The sequence below is a fragment of the Esox lucius genome, chromosome 14, assembly GCF_011004845.1.
Source record: "Esox lucius isolate fEsoLuc1 chromosome 14, fEsoLuc1.pri, whole genome shotgun sequence".
Taxonomy (NCBI): Eukaryota; Metazoa; Chordata; class Actinopteri; order Esociformes; family Esocidae; genus Esox; species Esox lucius.
The window spans coordinates 36,867,724-36,885,747 of record NC_047582.1 but is presented as its reverse complement, the minus strand read 5'-3'; the positions used below and the strand labels follow the sequence as shown (position 1 = coordinate 36,885,747).

The following is an 18,024-nucleotide window of genomic DNA, read 5'->3' as shown; positions in this document are numbered from 1 at the left end:
GACACGTCTGGCACTGCAGGATATGAGTCCCTGGCGGCGTAGTGTGTTACTGATGGTAGCCTTTGTTACTCTGGTCCCAGCTCTCTGCAGGTCATTCACTAGGTCCCCCCGTGTGGTTCTGGGATTTTTGCTCACCGTTCTTGTGATCATTTTGACCCCACGGGGGGAGATCTTGCGTGGAACCCCGGATCGAGGGAGATTATCAGTGGTCTTGTATGTCTTCCATTTTCTTATAATTGCTCCCACAGTTGATTTCTTCACACCAAGCTGCTTACCTATTGCAGATTAAATCTTCCCAGTCTGGTGCAGGTCTACAATTTGTTTCTGGTGTCCTTTGACAGCTCTTTGGTCTTGGCCATAGTGCAGTTTGGAGTGTGACTGTTTGAAGGTGTCTTTTATACTGATAACAAGTTCAAACAGGTGCCATTAACACAGGTAATGAGTGGAGGACAGAGGAGCCTCTTACAGAAATCTTGCTTGTTTGTAGGTGACCAAATACATATTTTACAGAAGAATTGACCAATAAATTAATAAAAAATCCTACAATGTGATTTTCTGAAGAAAATTATTTTTCATTTTGTCTCTCATAGTTGAAGTGTACCTATGATGAAAATTACAGGCCTCTCTCATCTTTTTAAGTGGGAGAACTGGTGGCTGACTAAATACTTTTTTGCCCCATTGTAACACACACACATTTATATCTTCATCTTTTTGTGGACCAGAATACAGATTTTTCATGTTAACTATCTGCTAACTTTTACCTTAAGCTCAACCTAACTGAACCTAACTTTTTGCTCAATAACCCAACCTTTATACCTAAACTTAACCTTAATCCTATTGCTTAACCCTAAACACAACCCCTATTGCCTAAACTTAAAAGTAACCCCTGAAAAACCTAAAAAAGAAATTTTATTTTTGTACTGAGGACCAGCTGCAAGATGTTGAGTGGACAGAATGGTCAGGTTTTCCTTCCTTTATGGGGACACCCTGGGAAGCCAGGGTGTGTATGTATTTTTGTTAGGGCAGCATGCTATACCCTGCTCCAGGTCAAATATGTGAGTTTATATACTAATGCCAAGATAGTAGAGGTTGGGCACTGAAAGGATTCTTTTGTTGTGACTCCGCCAGAACCAGCCCCTCCACGGTCGCTTTATGCGGTCAACGCCACCCACTCCTCGGTGACCTTACTGTGGACTGAGGACGGAGTGGTTGACTTCTACCAGGTCCTCTGTAAACCCATCATCTCCAATAACCGCGATCTCAAGGTAAGCGATTCTCTGACAACGTGTTACCTCCATAAAGCAGTGCTATCAACTAGGGATTCAAATGACAACAATTTTATCATGGATTAATCACCCCCCAAAAAAATCTGGGAATGTCTAGCTGCACTGGCAGGTGATGCTCTACTATAAATAAACTAAAATGAGATCTGTGAATATCAGACAATGACACGCTTGTTTGAGATGGAATTTGTGTGCTGCTTGAGTTCCTCTGTCATCAATGCTCCTATAGGTTTTATTTTCAGGTGCTCACACATCACTTTCATGCTCTTTGGTAAGAAAAGTTCAGCTTTGCACATTCTGCAATATTCTTTGAAGTTTTGATTTTATAGTGCTCCCACACATTCGGCAACTTGGGGCATACATTACATTCTATTTGCATAGCTTCCCATGTAGACCTAACTTATTGATCATGTCGTCAACTATGTTTTATTATAGATTTTACTATAGATTAATGTTATAAACCAGGGACATTCTAGAAGAGTAACTTGTCCCCTGTATGTTCACTGAACAAAATTATAAACGCAACACTTTTGTTTTTGCCCCCATTTATCATGAGCTGAATTCAAAGATCTGACTGGTTTTTGGACCCCACCGGACACCCCCAATGCAGTGAAACTGCATCTTGAAATGGCACACCTGTGAGGTGGATGGATTATCTCGGCAAAGGAGAAGTGCTCACTAACACAGATTTAGACAGATTTGTGAACAATATTTGAGAGAAATAGGCCTTTTGTGTACATAGAGAAAGTCTTAGATTTTTTAGTTCAGCTCATGATAAATGGAGGCAAAAACAAAAGTGTTGCGTTTATAATTTTGTTCAATGTACTTTCTTCTGTCATGAATCAGGGACTTTCTGGAAGAGTAACTTGTTCCCTGTCCTTACTACTGTTTTCAACCAGGCACAGTTTGGAAGAGTAACTTATTCCAGGTATTCTGTAGTATTCAAGTTATACAGATGACTGCTTTGTAGGTTGCTAGGCTGTTGCTAGGCTGTGAAGCATCATGCTATTGTGTTGCCATGGTGACTCTGGGATGATGGAGTTTACGAGCAGGTTGCCATGGTGTCTAGGCGGTTCAAGCTTTGTTTGTGTAATTAATGTCTGGTGAGCTGATGGAGCATGACTCAGAGGTGGCACAGGAACACTCTCCACCAGCCAGCTATTAGCTGAGGACAACAGACCCAAACACTGTCGAGCAAACAGCATAATTACACATCCATAGTTTCTTGTAGTAATGACAGGTGTTTGTCAGGTAATTTGTTAGTAGTTAGTCCACATTGCAAGGGAATCCAGTTACACAATACCATACAAAGTGATTGTCTGAACTAATCAATTGTTGAGACAATATTGTGTTCCAGAGTGTTATGTTCTCTCTACAGGATTGGGTTCTAGAATGTTCTGTTCTCTCTACAGGATTGGGTTATAGAATGTTCTGATCTCTCTACAGTATTGTCTTTAAGAGTGTGTTCTGGTCTCTCACTATAGGCTCCAGAGGTCCTAACTGCCCAGTACCATGTTGTGACCATATCCGGCCTGCTGCCGTCCTCCTCCTATAACTGCACTGTCATCAGCTACAGCTACAGCACCCCCAGCCAGCCAGTCTACATTCACATTACAACTACAGGTAACCCCAGCCAGCAAGCCAGTCTACATTCACATTACAACTACAGGTAATCCCAGCCAGCCAGTCTACATTCATATTACAACTACAGGTAACCCCAGCCAGCCAGTCTACATTCACATTACAACTACAGGTAACACCAGCCAGCCAGTGTACATTCACATTACAACTACAGGTAACCCCAGCCAGCCAGTCTACATTCACATTACAACTACAGGTAACCCCAGCCAGCCAGCCAGTCTACATTCACATTACAACTACAGGTAATCCCAGCCAGCCAGTCTACATTCACATTACAACTACAGGTAACCCCCAGCCAGCCAGTCTACATTCACATTACAACCACAGGTAACCCCAGCCAGCCCGTCTACATTCACATTACAACCACAGGTAACCCCCAGCCAGTCTACATTCACATTACAACTACAGGTAACCCCCAACCAGCCAGTCTACATTCACATTACAACTACAGCTAACCCCCAGCCAGCCAGTCTACATTCACATTACAACTACAGCTAACCCCCAGCCAGCCAGTCTACATTCACATTACAACTACAGGTAACCCCCAGCCAGCCAGTCTACATACACATTACAACTACAGGTAACCCCCAGCCAGTCAGTCTGCATTCACATTACAACTACAGGTAACCCCCGTCCAGCCTGATTCATATTAGTGGGACATAATTTGTTGTGATTGCTGTTTTTGTAGCCAGAGAGATGAACCCCAGTATAGCCGCTATCTCTGCTCTGGCGGTCCTCAGTATCCTGCTTCTCAGCCTGCTAGTCCTTTTCCTGCTGGTGCTACGCAAGAAACATCTGCAGATGGCCAGGTAAACACACCGACCAATCAGTTAAAACCCGAAAGACACACTGAACAATCAGTTAAAACCAGAAAAACACACTCACCAATCAGTTAAAACCAGAAAAACACACTGACCAATCAGTTGAAACCAGAAAAACACACTCACCAATCAGTTAAAACCAGAAAAACACACTGACCAATCAGTTGAAACCAGAAAGACACACTGATCAATCAGTAAAAACCAGAAAAACACACTCACCAATCAGTTAAAACCAGAAAGACACACTGACCAATCAGTTGAAACCAGAAAGACACACTGACCAATCAGTTGAAACCAGAAAGACACACTGACCAGTCATTTACAACCAGAATAACACAGAACAATTGACTTGCCAAGTATACACTGGTCAATCAGTTAAAACCAGAAAAACACTGAACAATCCAATGGCCTGGCTTGACCCTGGGAATGGAGCCTGAACCCTGACCCTGGGAATATAGCCTGATCCCTGATCATGGGAATAGAGCCTGAACCCTGACCCTTGGGATAGAGCATGAACCCTGGTCATGGGAATAGAGCTTGAACCTTGACCCTGGGAATAGAGCCTGAACCCTGACCTTGGGAATAGAGCCTGAACCCTGATCATGGGAATAGAGCCTGAACCGTGACACCGATTTTTTGTTTTTGTTTAGCCATCAGAATTTTCACTTTCCCAGAACAACTGTGTGTGAAGTCATATTTTTCTAAATGCTATTCTTCCAGGGACTGTGGGGCAGAGAGCTTTGTCAACTTTGCTTCGTTTGAGAGAGACGGGAAACTGCCATACAACTGGTAGGAACCAGAAACAAAACCCACACCCAGCTGTCATAAGTCTACAGTCTGAGAACCAGAAACAAAACACACACACGCCTGTCTACAGTCTGAGAGCCAGAAACAAAACACACACACCCGTCTTCAGTCTACAGTCTGAGAACCAGTAACAAATGACACACACACACCTGTCTTCAGTCTACAGTCTGAGAACCAGAAACAAACACACACACACACACCTGTCTTCAGTCTACAGTCTGAAAACAAGAGTTAAAACATACACCCAACTGTTCTTAGTCTACCAGTCTTCAGTTATAATGTACAAAATAATTTTAGCAGTTCTTACACTACCGTTGTTACATTATTACAACTATTACTAATAGTTGTTACATTATTGCATTATTATTTTATTAACAGATTTGTGAACTTTATTCATCCCTAGTTTCTGCAGATTCAGATCCCTAACAAGAATCTGTAGAATCCAACTCACATACAAACATATTCAGACATATGATCAGAGAGGTCAACATGGGATATAGGGGTCAACGTGGGAGGTAGGGGTCAACGTGGGAGAGATGTCAACATGGTTAGAGGTCAACTAGAGAGGTAGGGGTCAACATGGGAGGTAGGGGTCAACGGGGGAGGTAGGGGTCAACGGGGGAGGTAGGGGTCAATGGGGAGGTAGGAGGTCAACATGGGATATAGGGTCAACGTGGGAGGTAGGGGTCAACATGGGAGGTAGAGGTCACCAGGGGAGGTAGGGGTCAATGGGGAGGTATGAGGTCAACATGGGAGGTAGAGGTCACCGTGGGAGGTAGGGGTCAATTGGGAGGTAGGAGGTTAACATGGGATATAGGGTCAACGTGGAAGGTAGGGGTCAACATGGGAGGTAGAGGTCACCGGGGGAGGTAGCGGGCAAGATGTGAGGGAAATGTCAGTATGGGTGGAAGGAGGTCAACTAAACAGGTAGGGGTCAACACGGGGTAGAGGTCAACATGGGAGGTAGGGGTCAATGTGGGATGTAGAGTTCAACATGGGAGGTAGGAGGTCAACATGGGAGGTAGGGTCAACATGGGAGGTAGGAGGTCAACATGGGAGGTAGGGTTAACATGGGAGGTAGGAGGTCAACATGGGAGGTAGGGTTAACATGGGAGGTAGGAGGTCAACATGGGAGGTAGGGTTAACATGGGAGGTAGGGTCAACATGGGAGGAAGGAGGTCAACATGGGAGGTAGGGTCAACATTGGAGGTAGGAGGTCAACATGGGAGGTAGGGTTAACATAGGAGGTAGGAGGTCAACATGGGAGGTAGGAGGTCAACATGGGAGGTAGGGTTAACATGGGAGGTAGGAGGTCAACATGGGAGGTAGGGTTAACATGGGAGGTAGGAGGTCAACATGGGAGGTAGGGTTAACATGGGAGGTAGGAGGTCAACATGGGAGGTAGGGTTAACATGGGAGGTAGGAGGTCAACATGGGAGGTAGGGTTAACATGGGAGGTAGGAGGTCAACATGGGAGGAAGGGTTAACATGGGAGGTAGGGTCAACATGGGAGGAAGGAGGTAAACATGGGAGGTAGGGTCAACATGGGAGGTAGGGTTAACATGGGAGGTTGGAGGTCAACATGGGAGGTAGGGTTAACATGGGAGGTTGGAGGTCAACATGGGAGGTAGGGTTAACATGGGAGGTAGGAGGTCAACAAGGGAGGAAGGGTTAACATGGGAGGTAGGAGGTCAACATGGGAGGTAGGGTTAACATGGGAGGTAGGAGGTCAACATGGGAGGTAGGGTTAACATGGGAGGTAGGAGGTCAACATGGGAGGTAGGGTCAACATGGGAGGTAGGAGGTCAACATGGGAGGAAGGAGGTCAACATGGGTTTCTCTGTATGGGAAATGGGAAAAAGTGATTTGTAAAAACCTGCTTCAACCTGTGGGAACATTGTTATCAACAGGTGGTTGATGAATTATTATATCATAAACTGGCATGTCCTGTACAGGATGCTTCTCAACCTGTTGATATCATAGTATTCATGATTATTACTGATTAATGATTAATATAATGGCTTAAAGACCGTCAGTTAAGGCAGTCTTTCGCTTCCCTCATTGGCTTTCATCCTAAAGACATATAGTACCAGTCAAGACTTTGAAAACACCTGATAATCGTTTGCAAACTCATTCAAGGGTTTCCACATCATAGAATATTAGTGACAACATCAAAACTATGAAATAACACATATGGAATCACACAGCAACCCAAAAGTGTTAAACAAATCAAAATACAATTCACATTGTACCTTTTTCAATGTAGCCACCGTTTGCCTTGATGAAACTGGTTGAGAGAATACAAAGAGTGTTCAAAGCTGTCATCAAGGCAAAGGGTTGCTACTTTGAAGACTACAATATGAAATCTATTTTGATCTTTCTCACACTTTTGCTACATGATTCCAAATGTGTTATTTCATAGTTTGGATGTCTTCAATATTATTCTACAATTTGGAAAATAGTCAAACTAAAGAAATATCCTTGAAGAAGTGGGTGTGTACAAAGCGTTGACAGGTACTGTACAGAAGTACATAACTCCCATCCCTGACACCATATCTCCTCACCATGTAGTGGTAACACTTACCATGGGTACATGGGTCTCATGAGGTAGAAGAGTTGTACATAGTTCTGTCACATAAAAGTCTTTACAGCTTTTGAAATTATTCTGATTATGATGAATATTGTGTTGCTAGAACAATACTTTGATGCGAACAAATAGGTATAAACCACAACATGTACTGTTAAATAATACTAAACCATATAAACCATATATATGTCCTGTTCACTAATATCAGACTGTGCACACAGTATTTTCTGTTCACTTACACTAAACCATATAAACAATATTATCTACTGTTCACTAATACTACATCTTATAAAACACATATTTTTCCTTTGTTTATGAAAATAAATCAATGTGAGACCGATGTCTCTTTTACAGTTGAACCCTGTATTACAGCAATAATATAAACATATAATTATGTACAAATGACAATGATGGGTGTAGCAGTTTGCACCATTAATAAAACGCAAAGCAGCATGAAAGAATGCATTCAGAACTTTCAATACTAACACTGAGGCAAACATCTACTGTATATTATATAGTTATATATGTATTACTGACAAAGATTGCTTGCAAACATTTCTATCCTAAGATGACAAACATGATTTGTTTCTATCAAATAAACCAATAGTAACATTCAGCTTCTCAGCAACTCAGCAATGTGTGGTATAAAAGAATGAAGATAATAAAAAAGGTTTTTGGTAGACATAACACATTCTACAACAGAACAATCGAGGGTCATATTATTGAGATCATCCAAATATAGATTTTAGGGTCTAGGGAATTTCATTTATTTCAGGGGGGTTTGCATTTAGCACCAACATAACTTCCACAAGGGAACTTTGAAGTAGGTATTCCGACTACAGGTGTGGAAATGTTTATGCTTAATATCGGGCAGCGTTGTCGAGTCCTGTGTTATCAGCATAGAAATAAGATTACAATTTCTCACAGATATTGTTTGTGTACAGTGTGAACAAATTAGGCCCCACAACTGAACCCTGGGGAACTCCTTTGTGAACTGCTAGAAATTCAGATTCAGCCCCATCAGTTACAGTTGCCTGAGTTCACTAATGTAATTCTGGGACTGTGAAAAGGTTTCCACAGCCAAGCCTAGTGAGGTCAATTTCTTTAGCCAAAATTGAAGGACCAACAGTATCAAAAGCTTTAGACAGGTCAAGAAAGACAGTAACACAATTTGATTTCGCATCCAAGCCTTTGGCAATATCATTACAACCATTATAGTTGCTGCTCTAAGGGTACAGTAGTTTGACCAGGTCTAAACCAAATTGATATTTTTTCAAAATGCAGTTGTCAGATATGAAAGAACATATCAATTACTCTAGGTTTTTTAGCAAGGCAAAACATTTTACAGATGGGACTGTCAAAGTCACTAATATTCCCACCCTTAAGTGGCAACACATGGGCAGTGTTCCATACATTAGGAATGACGCCAGCAATTACTGGTAGATTAAAAATACACATTTGTGCTCCAGAAATAAACAGCACAGCCTTATTCAGCAGACCTGGGTGAAGTTTGTTGGCCCTTGGGGCTTTTGTAGTGTTAATAGCTAGCAAAGCATAAAGGATTTTTTTTTAATATCCAAGTGTTCCCACACGAATGCTTGATTAACATTTATTCCTCTTTCATTTTCATTTGGAGTGGACATTGAAATTTTAATCTCCAGGGTTTAAAACTCTGATAGATGAACTGTTCTTCAAAATATAAAAAAATTCCAGAATTTGGTTGCTTTCCAATTTCAAACAGATTGTGTGTTTACATAATAATATTATTTTGTTTTCTAACAAGCTTTAAACATGCATTACTCAGTTGCTGAGGATGTTTTTGTGGCTTTAGCTCATGCAACATATATTTTATAATAGCATCAGATGTGTCAAAAGCAAACCATGGGTTGGAACTGCCTATCTGAAATGATAGTAAAAGTACCACTGAAATGCTCTAACACCAGCTCAGTTTCTGGTATAGCTGAATGCAGTCAACGTAACTTTGATAGAGGTAAATTAATACAAAATCCTATAAACCACAAAATGTACTGTTCCTTAGTGGCCAACCTTATAAACAATGTATAATGTACAACAATGTACTGTTCACTAATACTATATATGTTCTCTAATAGTAGACCTTATAAACCATGTCATGTACTGTTCACTAATAATATACACTCACCTAAAGGATTATTAGGAACACCTGTTCAATTTCTCATTAATGCCATTATCTAATCAACCAATCACATGGCAGTTGCTTCAATGCATTTAGGCGTGTGGTCCTGGTCAAGACAATCTCCTGAACTCCAAACTGAATGTCAGAATGGGAAAGAAAGGTGATTTAAGCAATTTTGAATGTGGCATGGTTGTTGGTGCCAGACGGGCCGGTCTGAGTATTTCACAATCTGCTCAGTTACTGGGATTTTCACACACAACCATTTCTAGGGTTTACAAAGAATGGTGTAAAAAAGGGAAAAACATCCAGTATGCGGCAGTCCTGTGGGCGAAAAGGCCTTGTTGATGCTAGAGGTCAGAGGAGAATGGGCCGACTGATTCAAGCTGATAGAAGAGCAACTTTGACTGAAATAACCACTCGTAACAACCAAGGTATGCAGCAAAGCATTTGTGAAGCCACAACACGCACAACCTTGAGGCGGATGGGCTACAACAGCAGAAGACACCACCGGGTACCACTCATCTCCACTACAAATAGGGAAAGAGGCTACAATTTGCACGAGCTCACCAAAATTGGACAGTTGAAGACTGGAAGAATGTTGCCTGGTCTGATGAGTCTCGATTTCCGTTGAGACATTCAGATGGTAGAGTCAGAATTTAGAGTAAACAGAATGAGAACATGGATCCATCATGCCTTGTTACCACTGTGCAGGCTGGTGGTGGTGGTGTTATGGTGTGGGGGATGTTTTCTTGGCACACTTTAGGCCCCTTAGTGCCAATTGGGCATGGTTTAAATGCCACGGCCTGCCTGAGCATTGTTTCTGACCATGTCCATCCCTTTATGACCACCATGTACCCATCCTCTGATGGCTACTTCCAGCAGGATAATGCACCATGTCACAAAGCTCGAATCATTTCAAATTGGTTTCTTGAACATGACAATGAGTTCACTGTACTAAAATGGCCCCCACAGTCACCAGATCTCAACCCAATAGAGCATCCTGGTCTAGTTCACTTCTTTTTTGTCCGTTTGTCCGTTTGACTTTCGGGGAGAGTATCTGCTGGCGTTGTTTCTGAATTGCCGCTTTTCCTTAGAAACTGTCCTTGTAACGTATTGTTTGTCTTTTGTTTTTATGAGTTTGCTTTATGTTATTGTCTTTACCCTCTGGCTATTCTGGATGTGAAGTTGGACATCAGTCGACTGCCTCGTTTTTGCCTCGTTTTGAAAAATCACTAACATCATAAAGCTAGTAGCTAATCTTGGCGTGGTTTGTGAGCTGGGTAGCCGAAACTCTAATGTTACAACCGCGTTGAACTGTGTTGAAGGACTTCCGATTTTATTCCACTTCAATGGACACCTCTGCATTTTGATAACATCAACATCACACCGGATTTCACCTGAAACACGTTTTAAACTTGATTGGCTCATACTTTCCTCCAGACTACCACATTGCTGGCTGGTTAGCTCTACAGTTCATATATCCCTCTTTGGCCTGCGTTGTGTCATCCTGGTCTTCACCTGTTTGTTGTGACCTGGGCTCCAGCAGACGACTTACTCTGAGTAAGTCACCACTGTCTTTTTGTCTGTTGTCTACTGGTGAGGGCTGTGTGTGCTGTGGGGTCTTTTAGCAGCCAGGGTCTGGTACTGGCTAGGTTGGTTTTATAGTCTGTCTTGTGTTTCCGTGTGATTGTTCTGACAACTCAACTGGATCCATAATCTTTGCCATGTATCAGCAACCATACCTCCACCTGCTTCTGCTGTTGACATTGTACCCTGGATTATTAAGGCTCACACCCAACATTCGTCCTCCTATAATATTCTACTCCCGTTTGGATCTACTAGCTTTGAATAACAACTACCCACCTCCTCCTGTTGTAACCCAGCGTGCCCGTGCGTCTGGCATTTTCTGTAGACGTCTCTATCAACATCGAGGCTCCCGACGTAACTGGTCTACCAACTCTAACACCTATAGCAACATAATCTCCATATGGTCTCAGTCCCGTCCTCCTAGATACCCTCCATATCGATCTATAAATCATTCTTTTCTTCGCCCCCTCCAACCTATGACCATCTGCACCCCCACTGCACCCTGTCGAACTACCAATCTTGCTCTCCTCAACACCCGTTCTATTAACAATAAAGCTCCACTGCTACATGAATTAATACTGGATAACAAACTGGACTTCCTTTTTCTCACGGAAACCTGGCAACTGACAGATGATTTTTTATCACTCAATTTAGCTACTCCCCCTGGTTACAATTATCTGTGCCACCCCCGTCTCACTGGTCGTGGTGGTGGCCTAGCTGTATTATACAATTCCACTAACAAATTAACTGAACTGTCATTTACCTCATTCTCCTCATTTGAATACATTGCTTTCAAAGCATCATGCTCCCTGACCACCATTCTTATATATCGTCCCCCAAAACACAACGAATCATTTGTATCTGATCTAGCAGACCTACTCACAATCATTACACCTTCCTCACCCCACCTACTCCTGCTCGGTGATATGAATATTCATGTTGACACACCAAACTCCAAACTTGCCTCTGATTTTATTGCTGTATTGGACTGTTTTAATATCACCCAGCACGTCCATTTCCCCACTCACATTAAGGGCCACACACTCGACCTTGTCTGCTCTGTCGGCCTTAACCTCTCAGATATTTCCCCTTCTGTTTTCCCCCTGTCTGATCACAAGATTTTACATTTTTCTTTCTCCTCCAAAATACCCCACAACACTGATAAGCGTCTAATCTCCTTCCGTAATATCAAAGCTGTCGACCCTCTCCATCTCTCCACTGCCATTTGCTCTGCACTACCCCTGGAACATGCTCCCAACAACCCTGATGATCTGGCAAATCAGTTCAACAGCGCTCTCTCTTCCTCCCTTAACACTCTGGCACCACTTAGAGCTAAGCATGTTTCATTCACCACCTCATCTCCCTGGTTTACTCCTGAGCTCCGTTCTCTGAAGCAGGTTGGCAGACGCCTGGAACGCCTGGCTAGATCAACGGGGCTCACTATTCACACCGAAGCATACAAACATCACTTCTCTACATACAGAGATGCCCTCAGTACTGCTCGGTCCTCCTACTTCTGCAACATTATCAGTAGCTCTAATATGAACTCACATACCTTATTCTCAACAGTCAACAAGCTACTTCAGCCTCGCCATAACAACCATACCTCACATACTCTCCCTGCCAGCACTTTCCTTTCATTCTTCAAAGACAAAATCAAAAAAATCAATGCATCACTGTTAGGTCAGTTTCACTGTTCCCTTTCTCCAACCGCTGATTACTCACTCTGTCCACCGCCTGTCCTTCGCACTCACCTTCATACATTTTCCCCCATTGACTCTGACTATATCACCAAAATTATACTCTCGTCCAAAACAACTTCCTGTTCCCTTGATCCCATTCCAGCCTCTCTCATTAAAGCCTGCCTGCCTGCACTCTGTCCCTACATCACACGCATCATTAACCTATCCCTCACCCATGGCATTGTCCCGTCCATCTATAAAACTGCTGCTGTCACTCCCATCTTAAAGAAGCCTGGACTAGATACCACCATCCTGAACAATTTCCGCCCGATATCCAACCTCCCCTTCCTTGCCAAAACCCTGGAAAGGACGGTTGCCTCTCAACTCCAACAACACCTGCTTCACAATGACCTGTTTGAACCCCTCCAGTCTGGTTTCCGCCCACTCCACAGCACAGAGACTGCACTACTCAAAGTTGTCAATGACCTCCTCATCTCTGCTGATGCTGGTTCCCTCAACATCCTGATTCTCCTGGATCTGAGTGCCGCATTTGACACCGTGAGCCACCAGATCCTCCTCACCAGGCTCAGGGGTCTGGGTGTTGAGGGAACCGCACTCTCCTGGCTGCAAACCTACCTCACAAATCGAACCCATTACATCTCCCTCAGTCACCAAAAATCTGAAATATCTACAGTCACGCAGGGGGTCACCCAGGGCTCTGTTCTGGGTCCCTTACTCTTCGTTATTTACATCCTCCCCCTTGGTCAGATCCTCCGCCACTTCAACCTTAATTTCCACTGCTACGCTGATGACACACAGATTTATCTCAGCACCAAATCTCTCACCAACCCACCTCTGGCCCATATTGAATCATGTCTCTCTGAAATAAAAAAATGGATGCATCACAACTTCCTCAAACTCAACAGTGAAAAAACAGAACTTCTTCTCATTGGCACCAAATCCACCCTTATTAAAACTGGCACATTCTCTCTCACCATTGACAACACTGTAGTTTCTCCTTCCCCCTGTGCTCGCAACCTTGGGGTCATCCTTGACTCCACCCTCTGTTTCGAGCAACACATTAAACAGACTGTCAAATCATCTTTCTTTCATCTTCGTAACATTGCAAAACTCAAATCCTCCCTCCCCCCACCTGCAGCTGAAACTCTGATTCATGCATTCATCTCCTCCCGTCTTGACTATTGTAACTCCCTCTTGTCCGGCATCAACTCCTCATACCTCCATAAGCTCCAAATGGTTCAAAACTCTGCTGCGAGGCTTCTTACTCATTCAAAGTCCTGGCAGCACATCACCCCCATCCTCTGTGAGCTTCACTGGCTCCCTGTCAAACAGCGCATTGAATACAAAATACTCCTCCTGACTTACAAAGCCCTACACAAACTTGCTCCCCCCTACCTCTCGGACCTTCTTCAACACTATCAACCTTCACGCTCACTCCGCTCTTGTACAGCAGGCCACCTCATCATCCCCAGATCCAAGCTACGGAGCTTTGGTGATAGGGCATTTTCCAGGGTTGCTCCCCGGCTCTGGAACTCACTGCCACAATCCATCCTTGACTCTGACTCTCTTAACACCTTCCGACTCCGCCTTAAGCCATTTCTGTTTAAACAAGCCTTCCCATAGCCCCTTTGTTGTTGTATATTTTATTTCTCAGTGTTCTTTGTTTTGCTTGTTTTTGTAAAGCGTCTCTGGGTCATTGAAAAGCGCTATATAAATCCCATGTATTATTATTATTATTATGTGATGGAACGGGAGCTTCGTGCCCTGGATGTGCACCCCACAAATCTCCATCAACTGCAAGATGCTATCCTATCAATATGGGCCAACATTTCTAAAGAATGCTTTCAGCACCTTGTTGAATCAATGCCACGTAGAATTAAAGCAGTTCTGAAGGCGAAAGGGGGTCAAACACAGTATTAGTATGGTGTTCCTAATAATCTTTAGGTGAGTGTATATGTTCTCTAATAGTAGACATTATAAACCACGTCATGTACTGTTCACTAATACTATATCTGTTCTCTAATAGTAGACCTTGTGAACCATGTCATGTACTGTTCATTAATACTATATCTGTTCTCTAATAGTAGACCTTATAAACCATGTCATGTACTATATACTAATGCTAACCTTGTTAACCACAGCATGTAATATTCACTTATACTAGACCTTATAAACAGCATTATGTACTGTTTACAGTACAAATAACAGTCTTTATAAATCAGATCATGTACTGTTCACCTATTCTACAGATTATAAACTGCGTCCTGTACAGTTTACAAATAACAGGCCTTAGAAACTAGATAACATACTCATCACTAATACTAGAATATATAAACTGCACCATGCTCTGTTCAGTAATAGCAGGTCTTGTAAACCACATCTTGTATTGATCAGTAATTGCAGGTCTTATAAACCACTTCATGTATTGATCAGTAATTGCAGGTTTTATAACCACATCATGTATTGATCAGTAATAACAGGTTTTATAACCACATCATGGATTGAACAGTAATAACAGGTTTTATAACCACATCATGTATTGATCAGTAATAACAGGTTTTATAACCACATCAGGCAGCGGTTCATTAAATCTGTTCAGCATTAATAGAGAAACTACTCTACTTTGCTCTTCTCTACTCTACTCTACTGTACTATGTTCTACTTTACTCTACTCTACTGTACTATGTTCTACTTTGCTCTGCTCTACTCTACTGTACTGTACTATGTTCTACTTTGCTCTGCTCTACTCTACTGTACTCTGTTCTATTCTACTTCACCATTCAGTCATGTTACTAATGATACACCGTGTCTGTTCTGCCCCAACCTGTCTGTCATTATGTCTGTCATTTTGTCTATCTTTCCATGGCTGTGTCTGTGGCTGATGTCTGTTGTCGTCTGTGGTTTGAATCCGTAAGGCGAAGGAGCCTCTTTGCCTTCCTTACCCTCCTGCCCTCCTGCCTTTGGACTGACTATCTTTTGGCTTTTTATATTAATCCTTGGTAAGTAACTGTTTTGAGGCTTGGGCTAGCAAAGTTGTAGCCAAATAATACTGCTCTCTGCCCTAGAACCACAGACACCGATTTACCAGAAGGTTTCCCTTGCTGATGATGTGTAGAGAAGAGTTTTAGATCAGTATTATCGTTACTGTCACTTAACTTCTGGAGAACAGAGCCAAATTCCAGCACCACTCTTTACAACGTTGTGAACATCCATATTCTGGCTGTGGACATTGTGTTTCACACCAGATCAATGGAAGCCTTCTAGTAGTCCTCTGACTTTGGTTGGTGGAGCCTTTCACACAAACAAGGGCTTTTCAGAAGCTAGGTAAAGCTGTGTTCACTAATGTAGCATGTCATAGTAGCACTAACAAAGCAAGCTGCCACTGTAATGTGCCATGTTGTTATCAAAGCATGTTACTAAATCCAGTTTGGCCTGAATATCTGTATGCATGAGGTCTGCATGCCTTTAGTGGCAAGTTCTGTACCATGGGTTATGTACTACTTGCTTGGGAAACAGATACAGAAGTGTTTAGCAGGGTGGAATGGTGTTTTCTTACAGTAGAGCCATGGTATTGGTGGCAGAGCGGTTTGTGAATGAGACTTGTACAATGTGTGCTTGTCTGCTTGATATAGATTTCTAACTGTAGATCTATAACTGTAGTTTTTAGAGCAGATCATTTGGCATGTTGTTGTTCGGTACTGGGTTTTTTCTGTGTACTGGTTAGATCGTCTGGTGTCAGATACAGCATGTGATTACCTGATCTTAGTGACTGAACAGGACGAAGAGTGCTGCCAGGATCTAAGAATCATGGAGATTGTTGCGTCTGTATTTTATAGGAACAAGACTGCTTTAAAGAAACGGAAGCTTACAAGGTAACAATCCTAGACAGTTTATTTCTGTGTTTCTGTGTGTGTGAATATGTCATCTGTGTGCAACAAACACGCCTTTTTGCGTGGAAGTCAAACCCTAACCCATGAAGTACTAGTCTAGAAGATACAGCTCCACAGCCCTTATACTCCACACCACAACTTCATGTAGAATCAAACTATGTCTGTCACCATAGAAACCACATAACAACACAAACATGATCACTTAAGACAGAGAACATTTCCTGCAAGTGACAGTTGCCCTAGAAGGGTTTATTAGCTGAATTAAGTTGGATCTGTGAACATGGTCATGGAGGTTGTTGGTTTCTCACTCCATGCCTGTCATCAGTGTGATAAGCCTGTCTTCTGCGGTGTGTTTCAGCCCGGTCCAGCTTGATGACTTCGAAACTTACCTCAAAGACATGAACAAAGACTCAGCCTACAAGTTCTCACTGCAGTTTGAGGTATGAAGAACATTCTCCAGACGTTCTTTTATTCTGTGTTGAGTAGGTACTGTGAAGACAATTTTCTGTTTGGATTAGATACTGTGGGATTAGATGTTGTCTGGATTAGAAACAGTCTGAATTAGATAATATGGAGATTAGATACTGTGAAGATTCACCACTGTTTAGATTAGACACTATCCGGATCTGATAGTGTGAGTATTAGATACTGTGAGATTAGATGCTAACTGGATAAAATACTGTGGGTATGATACAGTTGTGCTTAAAAGTTTGCATACCCTTGGAGATTTGGTAATACATGTACCATCTGTAAAAAAAAACATGAGTGAGCAGGCAAAACATGTCTTTTATTTCTTATGGGATTCACATTCAACTGTAGGTCATAACAGAATGGTACAATCATAAAACAAAACATGGCAACAAAGAAAAACTGAACTGACCCCTGTTCAAAAGTCTGCATACCCTTAGTTCTTAATACTGTGTATTGCCCCCTTTAGCATCAATGACAGTGTGCAGTCTTTTGTAATAGGTGTCTATGAGGCCCTGAATTCTTGCAGGTGGTACAGCTGCCCATTCGTCTTGACAAAATGCCTCCAGGTCATGCAAAGTCTTTGGTCGTCTTGCATGAACCACATGTTTATGATCTCACCAGATTGGCTCAATGATATTAAGGTCAGGAGACTGTGATGGCCACTCCAGGACCTTCATCTTTTTCTGCTGTGACCACTGGAAGTTCAACTTGGCCTTGTGTATAGGGTGATTGAGTCCATGAGTCCATGCGCAGCTTTCGTGCAGAAGAATGCAAATTGTCTTCCAGTATTTTCTGATAACATGCTGCATTCATCTTGCCATCAATTTTCACAAGATTCCCGTGCCTTTAGAGCTCACACACCCCAAAACATCAGTGAGCCACCACCATGCTTCACAGTGGAGATGGTATTCTGTTCACTATAGTCCTTGTTGACCTCTCTCCAAACATAGCACATATGGTTGGGACCACTATTTTGGTCTTGTCACTCCAAATTACAGTGTGTCAGAAGCTGTGAGGCGTGTCAAGGTGTTGTTGGGCATATTGTAACCGTCTTTTTTGTGTTAGTGGCGCAGTAAAGG

At 42.6% G+C, this 18,024-nt stretch overlaps 1 protein-coding gene across 3 annotated transcripts in view; it reads left to right on the top strand.

Moving 5' to 3' along the window:
- Positions 1-18,024, top strand: part of ptpro (protein tyrosine phosphatase receptor type O) — a 57,604-nt gene that overhangs the window by 29,689 nt on the left and 9,891 nt on the right. For 2 of the 3 annotated variants that reach the window (XR_004576793.1, XM_029125225.2), the window contains exons 13-19: positions 1,129-1,265; positions 2,768-2,906; positions 3,613-3,733; positions 4,466-4,534; positions 15,500-15,583; positions 16,421-16,456; positions 16,833-16,914. Coding sequence is in view for 2 of the 3 variants with exons in the window: in XM_029125225.2 (XP_028981058.2) it covers positions 1,129-1,265; positions 2,768-2,906; positions 3,613-3,733; positions 4,466-4,534; positions 15,500-15,583; positions 16,421-16,456; positions 16,833-16,914 (668 nt within the window). In the remaining variant the exon portion in view is untranslated. The remainder of the gene's footprint in view (positions 1-1,128; positions 1,266-2,767; positions 2,907-3,612; positions 3,734-4,465; positions 4,535-15,499; positions 15,584-16,420; positions 16,457-16,832; positions 16,915-18,024) is intronic. The other variant, XM_029125226.2, reaches the window with a different exon arrangement.